Below are 16990 nucleotides of genomic sequence, written 5' to 3' on the forward strand. Positions count from 1 at the left end.
TTTAATAATAGTAATAATAAAATTTATGCTGGTAAGAAACATGCCTTTAGAGGTATACTGAGCAATATTTGTGTGTCTCTTAAGAGCTAATGATGTGTAACCATATATCAGCAGCCCATGAGGAACCAGATCTAACTAATGAAATTCAACTATGCCTTTGAGCTAGGGCATGCTAAGTCATCAAAATACAGCAATTCAACAAATGACTGACTAAAGAAGCAGAAAGCAAGAGCTGAAAGCCCACATTAGCAAGAGGAAAAGTATGTTTTAGACAGAAATTGGTGAAGGATTTGTAGAAAGCAAGTAACAGTACCAGCAATTTAGATTGCAATTTGCACAGTACAATTCAGTAGAAATTAAGGCTCTTGTGGAGTGAATTTTGGAGTCTGGCAGAGGGCAGAATTCAAGACTCATTAAATTCATAGACAAGATGAAAAAAAAAACAGCTAAGTTATGGAAGGGGAGAATAATTTGTAAGACTGAGAGTGTAGAATGGTGTAACGAAGAATGCAGAGTAAAATACGATCAGTTCAGGACATGGTTAATTAGAAGAAACAGAGAGGCTACCAGGAAACATCAAGAAAAGAGGTGAAGTTTTACCTGAATTCCAGAATCACTGATGTTTTTGCATTCTGATACAGCAAGTTCCTTGATTTTTCCATGGCAGGCAAGAGCTCTCAAGCCCTAAAACGTTACAGAAAAATGAATCTTAATAATCAGCACATTCATTTATATATTATCACATTTAATATGTTAAGATGGTCAATCATAACCAATTCCTGTATATTAAAGCTTTTCTCTAAGAATTGCAGTGTCTTTTAAGACATTCTCTTCAGTGGAAAGCATATGGTTTATCCTCTGATTTTTGCTTGAAGTACATAAAAGAGTTAAGAATTCTTTGTAGAAATAATTTGAGAAAGCAAAGAGATATATTTTCCTACCTATTCAGAAAGAAAGAAATTGAAGAAAAGTAGCATGGTGTGAAATACACAGGACACAGATCAGGACTCTCAAAGAGCAAAATACATTTACAGATCTCCAGAATTTGGGTTTGAAATAACTTTTCTCAGGTCTTTCTTGCTGGAAGAGCAAAATACTATTTCGTACAATCAAATAATATATTAAAATTGCTGCCTTTCTGATTTGCTTACCAGTAAAGTCGTCATGGCTACAGCTATGGTACAAGACAGTATTTGAAATAGTGCAGTCATACTCATAGGTGAATGAACATCCCTCATCTTGAAGACAACAGGGAGATGAAAAACTCAGTAAATTCCTGGTTTAGGAGTGATCTGAGGATGCTTTGTGATTTTTACTGCTTATACACCATCTTCTGATCCTAAACTCTAATGTGAAGGAGTATTAAGTGTTCATTTTGTATTTTGATAGCCACAGCAGAAAATCTCTGTGCTTCATATTAATGAAATAAACTTTGCTGAAAAACAGTTATCACTTTATTCCATATGGTTAAGAAATTATCTACAATTAGGCTGCAAACAGCACGGCACAGAGAGGAAATGTCATCTTAAAAAAACAAGCACATGTAAATAGTGTCAGCAATCCAGATGTGGACACTGTAATGAGAATGCTGGAAGAGTGGGGCTGGAGTTCAGATTTTGCAAATTCCTGAAATCTCACAGGCTGAATAAAAACAAAGAATGGAACAATGAAAGAGATTTCCAATCCTGCTACTCAAGTAAACAAAGAAATTTGCATTTTTCTCAGCAGACACAGTTATGTGGTGACCATTACTTTCAACAGCTTCCTGAAAATCTACAGATTTCCAATTTTTGTTGTCCAGAACACTCCTACTTAAGACAAAAAGCCAACTATGTACTTAAACCCCAAATTGGTTTATATCAGAACTTGAATTCCTTACAGCAAAGAATTACACTGATAATGGTGACCTTATACACATAATTTCTTCCCACATTTTTATTGATTTAAAAATGGCACCACTTTAATCTACTTGGCAATGACATTCTAAAAAATATTAAGATATTTTAATACGTGATAACTAATGCTGTTATGACTTCAAAGTTAATTTATAATAATTTTATATTATTAAAATGACATTGAATCACAGAATAACTGTTTTTTTTCCCAATTAAAATCAAGGTCTACTTTGAAGTGTTTAATTACTAATTCCAAATTTGAGGAAAAAAGTAAAAGACATGGAATGTCATTAGGAACTGTCTATTCCACAGAAAAACTAAGAAACTTCTAAATTTCAAAAAATTAAACTCTTTAAACAAGGTCTACACAGGAAGTCTAATCTATATGAAAAATTTTACTTTTATTTTGAACTTATATAGAAAGGAGCCATTAATCACTAGTTTTATTAGATGTCTTAATTTATTTAGCAGTGTTTTCTGATAAACAATATCCCATCCCATCCCATTCACGATACTGAACTATTTCTAGAGACTTTTATTTTCTACACTAAGACTCCAGACTTTTTTGAAAGATATTAGAACTTGTGGAAACTAGCAAACCAGACACTGTGCAGCATGCAAACCAGCACCACCCACTCCCTGTGCTTCCAAAAGTATATTCCTCCTTTTGCACAAAGAAATCACCCCATGTATCTTGGATCAATCTTCTGTTGCCCCAGAAGGGAGAAGAAAAGACTCTGTCCTGCATCTCTTGTCGAGCAAGTATATTACCATTTCCATTTAGAAAAATAAAGGTTTAAAAGAAAGTTCTTACTCTTCTCCTACAGCTGTTTTTTCAAGCAATTTACACATTTTTGGTTGTCTTTCATTTACTTTATTACACAAGGCCTGCAAACAGTTGCACAACATAACTTATAATTTTGCAAAGAGTTTTGTAGATGAGAAAATTAGTATCCACTGTACCAGCCTGTGATGGACTTCTCTTGCTAGAGACAAAAATAATCCTAGGCTAAGGCATTCCAAAGCACAATTCTTCATTATTTATATTCACAAGCTGCAAGTCTCTGCCTTTCAGCTGCAGGCTGCTATGAACATGTCTCTCGCTAACTATAACCATGTGCTACAACTTCTTCTGAGGTTCCTGTTCACTTATCTCTTTGTAACCTTAAAGGTCAGCATCTGTAATGTATCTTTATGTTTCAGACATACAGATGTCACTTGCTTTTCAAACTCCAAACCAGATTGACCTCAAAGTGACACCAATCTTGGCAGACAGCTCTTCCTTAGGAGGTATTTCCCACCCTCCATTTCTGAGTCATTTAGTAATAAATGACTCAGCTTGTTCTCTAAAGTGCTCAGATTTCTGAACAGATTAGCCACAATCAGGCATCAGTTTAATGGATCAAACACTAGAAGTGAAGGATTTAATTCCTATCATGCAGTAGGGTTTTTCTAATAATAGTTCATATGTGACAGAAGAAAGTTCAGCTTCAGATAGCAAAAACCTTCTGGAAATACACTGTTTCCAACACCTGACCTAACACAAAAGTGGGTCAGCTCAGTTTACAGGAACTTTAGAGACATTTTTATATCACAGTGCAGAAATCCCCTGTATGGCTGTGTATAATGTATGCCATAAAATGAAATATCTGTAGCTAACACCATTTGTGGTTAGACCAGATCATAACTTAGGAAATGGGTTTGCCAGTATTTCTTGGCACTAAGTCTAGACAAAGGGCTTCCATTGCAACAAAATGTCCTGCAAAAATACCAAGCACAATTGTCAACGTTGCTAAGTACCTTTAATTCCTACTGATTTACATAGGGACTCAAGGTGTTAGAACATATGGCATCCGTTGTAATGACTCTGTGCCAGCGTTTCCTATTTCTATGCAAAATGAAGTTTCTAGGTCAAATTCTTTCTTTCTTTATTCCCCTGAGCAAACTGGAGTACTAACACCTCAATTTGAAGCCCACTTTAATCTATTCAAATATTTTATTTTCCCTGCCTTGGAAATGCATATGATTTGTCCCATTCTTTGCTTTGGAAATCAAATGCAATTAATTCATTTGCACTCTGTTGCTGGTTATACCCATTAGACCTGATAATTTCTTTTTCTCAGGCTTTACAAGGTTCTTCCACAGCCCTACTGGCCTGATGTAGGAAAGACCAAAGTGTGGAGCTGAGCTATGGATTCAAGTCACCATAGATTCAGAATCCCACCAAGAGTGCAAAGAAATTACTCTAGATAACTGTGGGAAGCCAAAATGCCACTTTTGGGTATTTTTTTTTCACTCTTCAGAAATCTATTATTAAAATATTAGTAAATACTTATGTTGCATCCTGTCCTTCAGGACCTGAACATCATTAAGGACAAATGCTTAAGAAAAAGCAAGTTGAGCTGTTTATACAACCTTATGGCTGCTACTGCAGAATTTCCAAGAATCACAAATTATCCTCAAACTTAGAGGCACATATCACACACAAAAAAATCTGTGACTGATTAGCTGACTTGATGCCACAGATAATTCTTGAGGATGCATTTCAGCCAGAAGAAAGACTGGGGCCTTAGATTATTATGAGAGAGAATTTAATGCATGACAGTCATAGAGTGGTCAGGGTTGGAAGTGACCTTTGGAGATCATCTGGTCCAACCCCCCTGCTAGAGCAGGATCATCTACCCTAGATCACACAGGAACATGTCTAGACGGGTTTTGAATGTCCCCAGAGGAGGAGACTCCACAACCTCTCTGGGCAGCCTCTTGCAGTGCTCTCTTACTCTCACAGTAAAGAAGTTTTTCCTCCTGTTTAACTTGAACCTCTTATGCTCCAGCTTGTGGCCACTGCCTTTTGTCATTTGGCATCTACTGTTCTGTTGCTGGATGGTCTATGTAACTCAGGAGGCAACTAAGTTTCCTTAAAATTTCATTTATTATACTTTGCTATGCTTTTTCTGTCTAAATCCTACTTGACTTAAGACACTTCCATCAAATGTCCTGACACCTCTTAATTTATGTTTTTGTTTAAATGTCCAGAGAAGATGGGTGGTCCAGGCCATGTGCATCAGCAGCATGTGTCAGAAGAAGGAAGGCCAGGCAGCTGCATGCTTCAGACTCCCAGTCTTGGAGCAGAGCTGCCAAAGCTGTATTGTATAGACAGAAGAAAAAGTACAAGACATTTTAACCAAAATCTGGAAAGTATGAGAATAGAGCTTATAACTGAAAGTGTTTCTCTAACTCATGGAAGCATTTCCACTGAGTCTGATTGTGTAAGAAAGACAAACAGGTTTTGGCCCTAAATGCTAATGTTTCCAGCTCTGTAATAGAAGCCTAAACACCTTGGGTATATTATAAATAGCTTTACAATTATATTTAAAGCTACTTGTGATATTATCTCTGCATTTATGAGCATGTTCATCATACTCACAATTTAAAACACTATGGCTGCTATTCCAGAGCGTTTAGAAGAGCATGAGGGTAAACAAAGCAGGATGGGAGGCTAGATAGGAATAAATGTGAATTTTCTTAAAGGATTCAGAGGTAGTTTTTTCTAAGGACTCAACATCTTTGCTCAGTCACTGTGGATTGTTTTGTTGTTTTGTTTTGGTCTGTGTTTTTTTTTTTTTAAATGCTGTCACTAAGTTGCAAATCTTTTCATTTGTCTCTTTTAAGTTGTTTATAACTAAGAACCAATTTCTAGTGCTACTGGATTGACAAAACCAGAACAAAAGTCCTTCCCACTATTAAAAAAATGATTGAGACTAAAAAACGTGTGTTGCTTGTTTGAAAAAAAAATTCAATTTTGAATTGAAGGAACTACTTTCTGAAATATAAAAGGATGAAAGCTAAAATAACTGAGTGAATAAACTAATACCTAAAATTTAATAGAGGGGGCTATTTAATATTATATATGGGAGTAAGAGCAATGTAGTCAAAACACTACTGAGAAAAATACAGAAACTTCTTGAGTATGCCACCAGTTTCTCACAGGCATAAAGATGACATCCTCATCATTGGAGGATATTTAGGAAGCCACTGAAGCACACAGACAACTTAAGCATGGGGACAATTACTTGCCTTATGCCACCTTGTGTTTAGAAGTTTGCTGAGGCATTTCCTCTCTCTATAAAATGCATAACTTTCCACATAATACCAAAATCTGAATGCATGCAATTACTATTTTATTTAATTTCCAGTTTTTCTGTTGATGAGTAGACTCCAGACAAAGATAATACACTTCTTCAAACTTCAGTGGGACTTTTAATGTATTTGTTATTAGAACTATATTTTTAATCATGGTGAGTTTATGGGGTACTGTAGTTTTGTTTGTTTGGGTTTTTTTATTAACATGATCTCTTATCAGGGACAATTCTAAGAGTCAGTATATTCCTTCCAAATGCAACTAATTTCCTGAATAAAAGCCAGATTGCAACAGGAATGTTCACTTATGGGTCACCAGAGTAACTGCAGAAGAGGAAGGCACCAGAAGTGGAAAAAAGCCTTTCATTTTGCTTAAGTCAGTCATGGCTGGATACAAATCTGTAAGAAAATTTGACTCTACTGTATCTTTTCATCTCCATCCTTCACTTCAGTATGTTACCCTTGTTGCAGTGAATTCTACTCTGCTTTGATGAGCAGAATAATTCTGCTGTCATTTGAAAAACCAGAAAAGAAAATCCTCTTGTGTAGGGCAAACCTACGTTGCACATTCTACATTGTTTACACTCAACAGTAAGACAGCAAAAGCAGCAGGGATCTACTACTGCACAGACTACAGAAAAGCATACGAGCCTCACCATTTTCCTTTAGCAGCACAGAGTAATGGTGCTGGTTACTGCACATTAAACACTGAGCTTTCTGCCACATTTGTAAAGCAATACTTACCAAGTCTAAAATGAAAGAGACAACTTCATCTATATGCTAATAAGATGCACATTGTAAATTTATATTTAAAAAGTCAAAGCATACAAATAGTAGCTTGTTACACAGACTCCTAGATTTCCTTTGGTCAAATAATGTTTAAGATTAGGAAATATGTTTCATGTACATGCATGAATGTTACACACTTAAACACAGCCAACAGCAAAAACTGCAACAGTTTTGGAGCTAGGACTAGCAATCAGATCAGACATTAGTAAAATTTTAAATTATTAATTTCCAGGGTAATTTATCTGTCTTGTGAGAGAGAAAACTGAAAGCCTTAGAGATGCAGTGTAAGCAAAAGAGCTTGGCTTGCTGCCGAGGTCATGGGCTGTGCTATGTGAAAACTAGAGTAAGAAGCAACACAGCATTTACAAAGACTAGCTGTGGTAGGCAAGGAGAAAGAAAACATTTATGTTGAAATATTGTGGGACTGTAATTCAGGGCACCATCACTTTCATTCAGATATAATTTTATGATACTTTAAATGATCACATTAAATTAAGTCTCCTTGGATTTCCTAACCCTCTTTTTTTAGCTTAATTATTTTTTTTTAATTTTTATTTCAGGCCTCCATAAAAGATGCATGCATTTTAATTACTTTTATACAAACTCTGTGTTAGAGCAAAATGATAAAGTTCTTGGTCAGAATTTGGTTTGAACAGTGACTGAGTGAATAGTCTCTATGGCAAGTTTTCTTCATGAAGTTTCTCCTAGATTTCCGTGTTCAGTGTAAACAGTTTGCCCAAAAGCAAAAGAAACAGCCGAACTGGTACTGAACCCTGCACACAAGTCAGGACCTGCCAAGAACATCAAATGTGGAGACCTGTGATGTTTAACCTGGCTCCCACACTCACTGTTTAGCTTTCCAGAGTCTTAGCAGTTTCACACATCGAGGATACCTTGTTAGTAAATCTTTCACTAGCAATTATTCTCTAGACCACAGTAGAGGGCAGTGTCTCTGCTAGAGCTAACGTTCAGGATTTTTCACTATAAAATCCAGTTCATGGAAAACACAACTTTCACAAATTTAAAATTTTAAAATACCACTTCTTCAGTTTTCCTGAGGCCTACTCATCCTGGAGCAAAAATACTGCTTAACAAACATTCTCAGATCAGCTTCAGAGAAGACAGACTTCCTCTTTCTGATGGTTTCCCTTTCTCTCTTTCAAATGTTAAAATTGTCCAACTTAAGAATTACCCTTTATTGGTTACTGACTATCTATGGGCAAATACTCTACACACTTCTAAACCACATTTTAATGACACTGTACCTCTACTGCTTCATATCCATGAGGTTTTTACATGAACGGATTTCTATTGCCCTTTTTTCCAGAAAGCCTAAATAAATAGTAAACATATTCTTTATTCTTTATTCATATAGATACCGTATCTGAGATGCTGGTTCCAGAGATATCAATGGATATCAAGGATGACATCTCTACCAAGGCTTCAATTCCAGCATCGGTCACATTTTCACAGTAACGTAGACTTAGGTAGGTCAATGCATAACACCTGAATTAAATAAAAACCAGGAAATTACAGCTTTCCACTTCTGTTATAGAAATTTAGTATAGTAAGTATATTTACATAATAACCTTGATTAGTTTTTTTCAGGGAACCTATAAAAATAAGCACTCTAGACTTTTGATACCTTGTTTACATAAGCACTTCCAAGGATTCCACTCATAAGCAATGCAAATACTTCAAACTGTGAAGAGCAATCAAGTTAAAATAAAACATAGAAAGGAGCTCTATTATTATTATTATTGTTATTGTTGTTGTTGTTATGATGATGATGATGATGATGATGATGATGATGATGCTTGACTTGTCCCCATCTCTCCTATCTTCCACAGAAACATCAAAGCTCACTGCAACACCAGACTCCAGGACCCCATGGCAAACTGGATCTTCCCATAACCAAACCAGAAGACCTAAGAAATTTGACACCCCAAGCTCCTCATCCATGCTTAGGGCATTAGGGGAATACTCCACCATTAAAACAGAGACGGCACTCCTTAGCTTACCAGCAAGCTTGCTACAATTATTCACAACTACTGTTGGGAAAGCATTAAGAGGGGCCTGCTGAGATATCTAGTAAGGAGAGGAAAAACTGACTGCAATCCTCTCTGGAGATTTAAAAAGAGTCTTTCAATTGCCAACACCAATACTTCCAAGGAACTAGAATTGGAGCAGTTTAGCAATAGAGTGCTTTTGGTTTGTGCAGATGAGTATTTATAGAGTGCACAAAATGTGACTTATACACACTAATTTGTAATGAAGTTTTGTCACTGACAACCGTAATTTGAGCACCTCCCCCCCTAAAATTAAGACTTCTTAGGTGTCCATGCTTATATTGATAAATTCCTATTTATAAAATGGGTTGTTTATTAAGAGATTCATAATGCCAAAAGGGACTGTACAATTCTCTCCATTCATTTGGCTGTATAATTTTCCCCATTTATTAACATATTAAGAACTTCAACATTAGAAATGTACTGAAAGTCTAACCACACCAGAAAAGTAAAGTACTGGACTATGGTACCTTTGTGCTATTTCCATGACAGAAGCATCAGTGACATTAATACAATTAGCTAAATTCAGCTCTCTCAGCTTAGCTCCTGAAGAACCTTGTACAAATAGACTTACACCTTCATCACTGATCCTAAAAGAGAAATTTAGGCAATATTTAAAATACATATTTTTCCCACTCCAGAGAAGCCATTATACAATTTATGTTCAGCACCCTACATTGCAGATAAGCAGAAATTAATTATGCTATTTTTAATAGCATAAACCCAAAGAGTAAGAATAACTAATGGCTCAATTAGAAAGATGCTGCTCTTTGAAACTGCTAAACTCCAGAATATTATATTAAAAAGTCTGTTAGATATTATGAGAACTTCTATTGGTTCCAACATGCAGATATGATAAAACCGCAAAGGACAAAGCTTGGAAAACATCTAGAAAGTATCAGAACTTGTTTACACATTTTAGAGAAATATTTGTTTTATTAACTTTGATAATTTAAGGAACTGAAATAATTTAAATGAAAAATTATCTTCTACCACAGAAGCAAAAGTCAGAGGTAGCATTTTTATGTAGCAGCTGTTCTGTACACACACGAAGAGTTAACCTGAGTTCTTCCTGCAAGTATTTCACTGAACCAATTGTATGTCTCACACACGAATCAGAAACTCATAATATACTCCAAGGTTATAAAAATTAAGTATATAGAAAATCTTTCATCCAAGTTGAGCGTGTTGGAGAGCTGACTACAACTTGGGTGTCTCAATCCAGTTCATATCTCTGGCATGTTTAACATTATTTCACAGTTAGCTTTTCTGTGCATTCCCAGTATTTATTCCATGTTCCCTGATGAATAAAAAATATTAATCTCATAATTCTCTAGGATGGAATCATATTTTGGCTTGTACAGCTTTTTGCAGCACAAAGAATCACTGCAAATTCCAAAGTCCTAGAAACATATGGGTAGGAATAGCACTACTAATAAAACGATAACCTGAACAGAGCCTCATTGTGTGACCACAAGCTACAGATGAAGCTGTAATTCATGAAGTGTTAAAGTAATCACTCTGCAATAATTCAACCACTGTGGCAGTTTTGGTGTTATTTCACAGTGTGATTGTTTTTCATTCAAGGAAGATGGATTTCAGAAATATACTTTCAGAATAATTACCTTAAATAAATTTTGTAAGGAATGCTGAGCCTGGCAACACAGTTAAATGGATTTCAATATTTATATACACACATACATATATATATTCATATATATATATATATATATTCTGTAACCATACTGGGTTTGAGGGCTGAAGTAACATTATAACTTTTGAAATAACTGTGCTGTGAACACACATGCTAAGTTTCTCTAGTCAGCTGATATGTGGTTGTTTTTCATTCAAGGAAGATGGATTTCAGAAATATACTTTCAGAATAATTACCTTAAATAAATTTTGTAAGGAATGCTGAGCCTGGCAACACAGTTAAATGGATTTCAATATTTATATACACACATACATATATATATTCATATAGATATATATATATATATTCTGTAACCATACTGGGTTTGAGGGCTGAAGTAACATTATAACTTTTGAAATAACTGTGCTGTGAACACACATGCTAAGTTTCTCTAGTCAGCTGATAAACTGTATAAGAACACAAGCCACACAATGCTTTTAATCATACATGAAAATAACCTCCTGAAACTGGGAAAATGTGCCAAGGGTATGAACCACTACATTGCCTGTATCCATTCTTAGACACTCCTTACTCATATATATATATAATTTGCTATTTTAATCATCATGATCAGTTAATCTCTTTCTTCATTTTTCACACGGAGTCAAATACTTTCTGTAATTTAAGAACTCTGAATTGTTAGATTTGTTCTTTCTGCCCCTTTTCATTTCTCAGAAAATCTTCCACATGATTATATTAGAAAGGGTTAGAGTCTTGGACTAAGATAAAACATCAGTGAAAATAAGGAGAGTGATTCAGAGCACAAAGATGGCTAAGCAGCTCGTTTTACCACAAATATGACACTTCCCTTGATTCCTACGAGAAATTCCTAAAAGTTTCTAACTCACAATGTGAACTTTGATAGTAACAAAGTGTCCAAATTAGAGAAACATAAATAATATCAATTTCTCTTTTGCAGTTTCATCTCTCTTGAGAGAAGCTCTTTGCCAAGTTTAGATGAGTTATAATCTATAACTTTGTTAATGCTGGAACTTTCACAAGTGTCTGCAAAAGCAATGAAGTAAGTACAGAGTTAACCATAGTTTTACAACTGCTTTAAAAGTTTTGTTAAGGTAATTAGCAATTATTTTGCAGTAATGACAGTAGACACATGTGGAAGCACACTCATAGCCCAAGATTTGGCTAACAGACTGGAAAATCCAGCCTTCTAAATGTCAAACCAGAAACCACAGGCAACTGCCCCATCTGCCCAGCTGAACAACCAACACGATGTCGTGGGGTTGCTCCAGAACGTCTCAGCACACCTACATGCAACATTATCAGGTTTTATACAGCATCAAAAAGCACAAAAAGTACCTTAGTTACACATTAAAGCAAAGTACCTAAAACTTAACATGACACCAGAAAAATTAAGATAAGCAGTAATTATATCTTCTTTGTATTATTTCATAGGTGTGTTTTTTTTTTAAATGTTTGGAGGTTTTGCCTTCCCTGTTCCCTCCCACCCTTGATTCTACTGATACATGACACTCCTGAAGTGGAAAACAGTCTTCACCTAAAATACATCCTTCGTCCACAAAAGCAATAATAATGTCATCTTGGCAATTGTAAAAAAATGGCAGTTTTTTAGTATCTTAGTACTAGATAGTTATGAAGTTATTATTTTACTATTCATAAAAGTAAGCAGTATCCAAATTTAAATTCATTTGTTGAACAGACATTGTCTTTGGTTATCAGCTTCATCTTCTTCATAGCCACATTCCAGAACTAAAGTATGACTATTAAGTAATACTACATCTACAGTTATGTTTTTTTTCTTTGAACTGGAATAATAATGAATGGATTTTTGAAAACAGGATACAGGAACAAAAAACTACTTGTATAAAATATTTTTAGAAATATTAAGATATATGTGTTAACATTCTAATAATTTATTTTTAAAACTGAAATATGTGTTGACAGGACTTATAATTAACTTTACTAAAATTGCTTCACAATGTTTTACAGAAATCTGTATGTGGTACAGTACCTTGTGCAGTCTGCTAAATTCAGTACAAGAATATGCTCCAATGTTGAAATCATCTCCAGACCAGCATCTGTAATCGTCTGGCAATTAGCCATATGAATGTGCCTCATGTATGGGCAGCATTTACTTATAAACTTTAAACTTAAATCAGTAATTTGGTTATTTCCTGTTGAAATACATAAAGATGTAAGTTACTCATCTGACATACATTAAGGGCCTGATCCAAATACCCACTGAAATAAGATTACCTATTTCAAATTACCTGGATTAATTTAAAAAATACATCGTCCTAATAATTTTATGAATTATTATACCAACCTTCAATGCTGACCTTGACAAGTTTATGTTGAGCAAGGGCTTCAAAACTTTTATCAGAAAGATGTGGCGAGTCAAGAAAGGCAACAGACATTATCTGTTGGCATTTTTGAACCAGAACCTTTGAAGGAAAAAAGGTGAAATAAAATACTCATGTACCTATGCTGTCACGTAACAAAATATCAGCAAATATTCTGCATACAATACCAAATGTTACCATTTCAAACAAATAGTTATAATCAATTTTAACACTAACTTCTAGACAGTGAGCAGAATACGAACTACTGAAATTCTCCATTTATTTATTATGTTTGGGTACAGAAGGAAAAGAAGTAACTGGAGACATGAAGTATGGCAGACACTTGAGACAGTGATCTAGTTAATAATCACTTTTGCAGAAGCCTGAAAGTTCTTTTTTGATGAGTAAAGACAATAAAAGAATGCTGTTCCCATATATCATATTAGACTTAACACTGAAAAACCTGAAATACTATGATTTATAAGCTGGAAGATAGCAATTTAGCCATACCCATATAGCAAAAGAAGACAAAACTACTGAAATTTTCTGAAAGTGACTGCAATAAGCAAGATTCATAAGCATAACTAGATAACAGTTGAAAGATGTTTTCAGGGAGAAATATTACTCTTAAATTATATCTGCATAACTTTCTTTACAGTCAGTTGAGAGGATAACCCAGTTACAACACCAAAAAGCTTCTCAAAGTACAGATTTCTTTTCACTTTCTTACTTGAATACATAAGTCTGTGAGAGTTGGCATTTTGTTCATTAGCAAATCTTTAATCCCACTGCAGCCTTCGGCAAGATTTCTGAAGCCATCAACTGAAATCTAAGAAAGAAATTAAACACATATGTCTTAGCAAACCTAAGAAAAACAATACAGGAGAGGCTTGAGATATTTTCAATACTTTAAAATCACAGGTACCTAGTTGCTCACTAAAACAGGAAATGCATTAGGCCCATTAAAAGAAAAACATACCCATGAAGTATACATATTATTCTGAAATGCTCACAGCATAATCCAAATCCAGGATCCCTTATGAAAATATGGCTACGTAGGCAAGTAGGAGAAAGGTACAACAATTTCTACAGTCAACACCATTTATAAGAGTAGCAAGGAGTGTCGTTGTCACATCCCTTTACTTTTATTTTCCCAGCATTATGAGGTATTCACACATGGCACATGCTCGAATCTAGTTTAATGCAAATCTTAAATGTAAAAGATCTTCATTGCTTTTTCCAGATCCAAAGTAAAATGTGTGTTAAATTCCAACAGAACACAAAGAAAGATTCTATGCAATCACAATCACATGGAGCTCATTCACAGAATCCTCCATGTAGGACCACATCACCAATTCTGCATACTCTGACAGTGTATGTATTCAGTGAAAGTATGAATGGACAGAGAGATCTGTCAATTGTGTGACTTCAGGGTGTGACTCCAAGGAGTCAATTCTTCAACTGCTCAAATTCAATAGATGTCAGTTGCTTTTTGGGCATACACGCACCAAGTAGTTAAGTATGTTAAAGTGAAACATTTCAACCCTCTAGAAATTTCAGTTTGAGAGGTGTACTTCTGGTAACTAAGTCTTGTTTTTGGTCCATATACTACAAAGAGCAAACCATTCCCAAGTGAAGAGAGGCTAAGTTACACCATACAATTTGTTCTAACACATGGTAACAACACTGTCCATTAAAATTTGAACACAATGCCTTTTCAAGAGAAGTCAGAAGTTTTCACTCTTCTGAAAAATCAGCCACAGTGTACTAAGCAGTTTGAGTATGCTTTATGTCATGTTATGGCAGTAGGATTTCCCCTTGTAACTGCTGTACAGACTTGCTATAATGAGAGAGAATAACTCTGCTCCCAAGAACAGACACTCAAAAGCTGAGATCATGCAGAACATGCTGAATTCACTGTTCAAACTGAAGAGATTTTATACGACTCAAGTTCAAATGTTTGCATCAGTTGGAACCAACTACAATTTACTCCTCTGGCTGCTGGCCAGAGGAAGGTGTGGGGCTGAATGGGGCCTGGTACCAACTGTTCTTGAGATTTTTATTTTTTTTACCATAAACACATTGTCAACTGTTAAGAGCAGCCACTGAGGTTGGTGACCACAGTTTGATACAGAGAGTAGGAATAAAAGATCCCTCATGTCTAGGTATCTAAAATTCAGATGCAAATTATGGATCTTACTTACGTTACTTGCTGCTTTGGCCAAGATTTTAAAAATATCACTGAAAAAACCTAAATGCAAACTCAGGAGCCTGAGTTTTTAAGCTTCTGACTTTGCAAATGTTAGTCATGTAACTGAGCAGTGAGATAAATGTTTGCTAGTCTTGCAGGTTGTTCTGATAATTGTAGAAGAGGAATCACAGTTGAGAGGACTTTAAAATCAGTGAAATAGGTAGGAAAAAAAGCAAAGCCAAGAAAGTGCCAATAATATTGATGCTGATTTAAAAAACAGACTGCAAATGCTAGAGCCTTTGTTTACTCCACTGGAATTAGGAACATACTCAGGGGTCTAAGTTAAAAAATTATGAAACCTGAGATCTTGTGGAGCAGGAAAGAGCAAGAAAGAGCCCAAGACAGGTCGGACCTGAAAGTCTGAATCTCCTCTGGAGACTTCTCTCCATCTCTAATTGTTACATAGATAAATCAAAGCAACTTTCTAGACATTATCTTAGGTTAGATGCCTAAAATTAAGTTGAATTCTCATTCTCTAAAGGATCAGATCAAACTCAAGAATGCTGAGGGCCAGAAGTAGCATATCTGCTTCTGGAATAGAGTAACGATTGCATAATGTTAACTGCAGTCTACAGGACTTTTAATCTCTTTGTCTGGAAAAAAAATGTTTGCTTAACATAGCTATTTGGTACCACAAATAGCAGCAATTTATTGTTTTCCTCCGTGCAAGCCAAAAACAATTACACTGAAGCAGCTAATAATACCACTGCACAGATTGTTTCAAATTTTTTTTTTACTTGAACTGTTTTTTAACTTAAGGCTGGATAACTGATCTCAGGCAGCAAGTTGAGAAAGTTACACTGTGAAACCTGTTCAGATAATATTCAATTAAATTAGTCAACATTTCGATGCTGCTGCAATATCATATGTATTTGTCTTAGTTTCCTTTATTCCTAGAACAATAAATCCTTAATCTTCAGTTTCTTTTTTGAAGCCCCTATGAATTACCTATGAAACTTCAGGCACTCAAAGATAAGGTGTAGAAATATGAAAATTTGTGCATATGTTAGTAAAACAATTGCTTTCCCAGCTTACTTGGAATTTCAGTGTTTAATAGATTGCCTCAAGAGTGAACAGCTTGACCCTACAATCAATTAATTACAGGATACATATGGAATTGAATACTGTGCTAGTATTTTATATATTATTGGTGTTACTAGTATTATTAGGACTATATTCTATTAATAACACCGTGTGATGTATTGTTATACTATTATATATTATATTATATTATATTATATTATATTATATTATATTATATACATTAGGAAGAAACTATTTTCTGTGAGGGTGGTTAGACACTGGAATAGGTTGCCCAGGGAGGTTGTGGAAGATGCATCCCTAGAAGAGCTCAAGGCCAGGTTGGATGGGGCTCTAAACAACCTGGTCCACTGGGAGGTGTCCCTGCCCATGCAGGGGGGTTGGACTAGATGATCTTTAAGATCCCTTCCATCCCAGACCATTATATGATTCCATGATTCTTTGCCCTGCATCAGTAAAATCCCACTTAAATCTCCTTTAAACCAGTTGTGAGGGAGGATGTTTTGAATGAGTCTAAGGTACTATAAAATTCTGCAAAACAGACTTTTCCTGCATGACTAAGTTAAATAATGTTATAAATATACTATTTTTTGCATGTACAGGATCAGAAATCAATTAAATGATTGTACATAAAATAGAATCCCTTGTTTGTGAGGAGTTTTCAGTCTAATATGTAAATTACCAGTTTGGATTTTTTATTAGCTGTATGCTTGTGTACTGTGATCTGAAATGAAAGTGCATCAAAACAAACATGGAGCAAGCCACAGCTAAAGATTTGTCCCCATAGATTT

General features: G+C 35.1%; 1 protein-coding gene across 1 annotated transcript in view; it reads right to left on the reverse strand.

Annotated features, from left to right (window-relative positions):
- FBXL13 (F-box and leucine-rich repeat protein 13) overlaps nucleotides 1-16990 on the reverse strand; it is a 75606-nt gene that overhangs the window by 15564 nt on the left and 43052 nt on the right. Inside the window, 6 exon segments of the mRNA XM_010001803.1 lie at nucleotides 601-684; nucleotides 8204-8330; nucleotides 9364-9483; nucleotides 12577-12739; nucleotides 12892-13009; nucleotides 13638-13736. Of these exon segments, the coding sequence (XP_010000105.1) occupies nucleotides 601-684; nucleotides 8204-8330; nucleotides 9364-9483; nucleotides 12577-12739; nucleotides 12892-13009; nucleotides 13638-13736 (711 nt within the window).

The sequence above is a fragment of the Chaetura pelagica genome, unplaced genomic scaffold, assembly GCF_000747805.2.
Source record: "Chaetura pelagica isolate M959 unplaced genomic scaffold, ChaPel_1.0 scaffold137, whole genome shotgun sequence".
Taxonomy (NCBI): Eukaryota; Metazoa; Chordata; class Aves; order Apodiformes; family Apodidae; genus Chaetura; species Chaetura pelagica.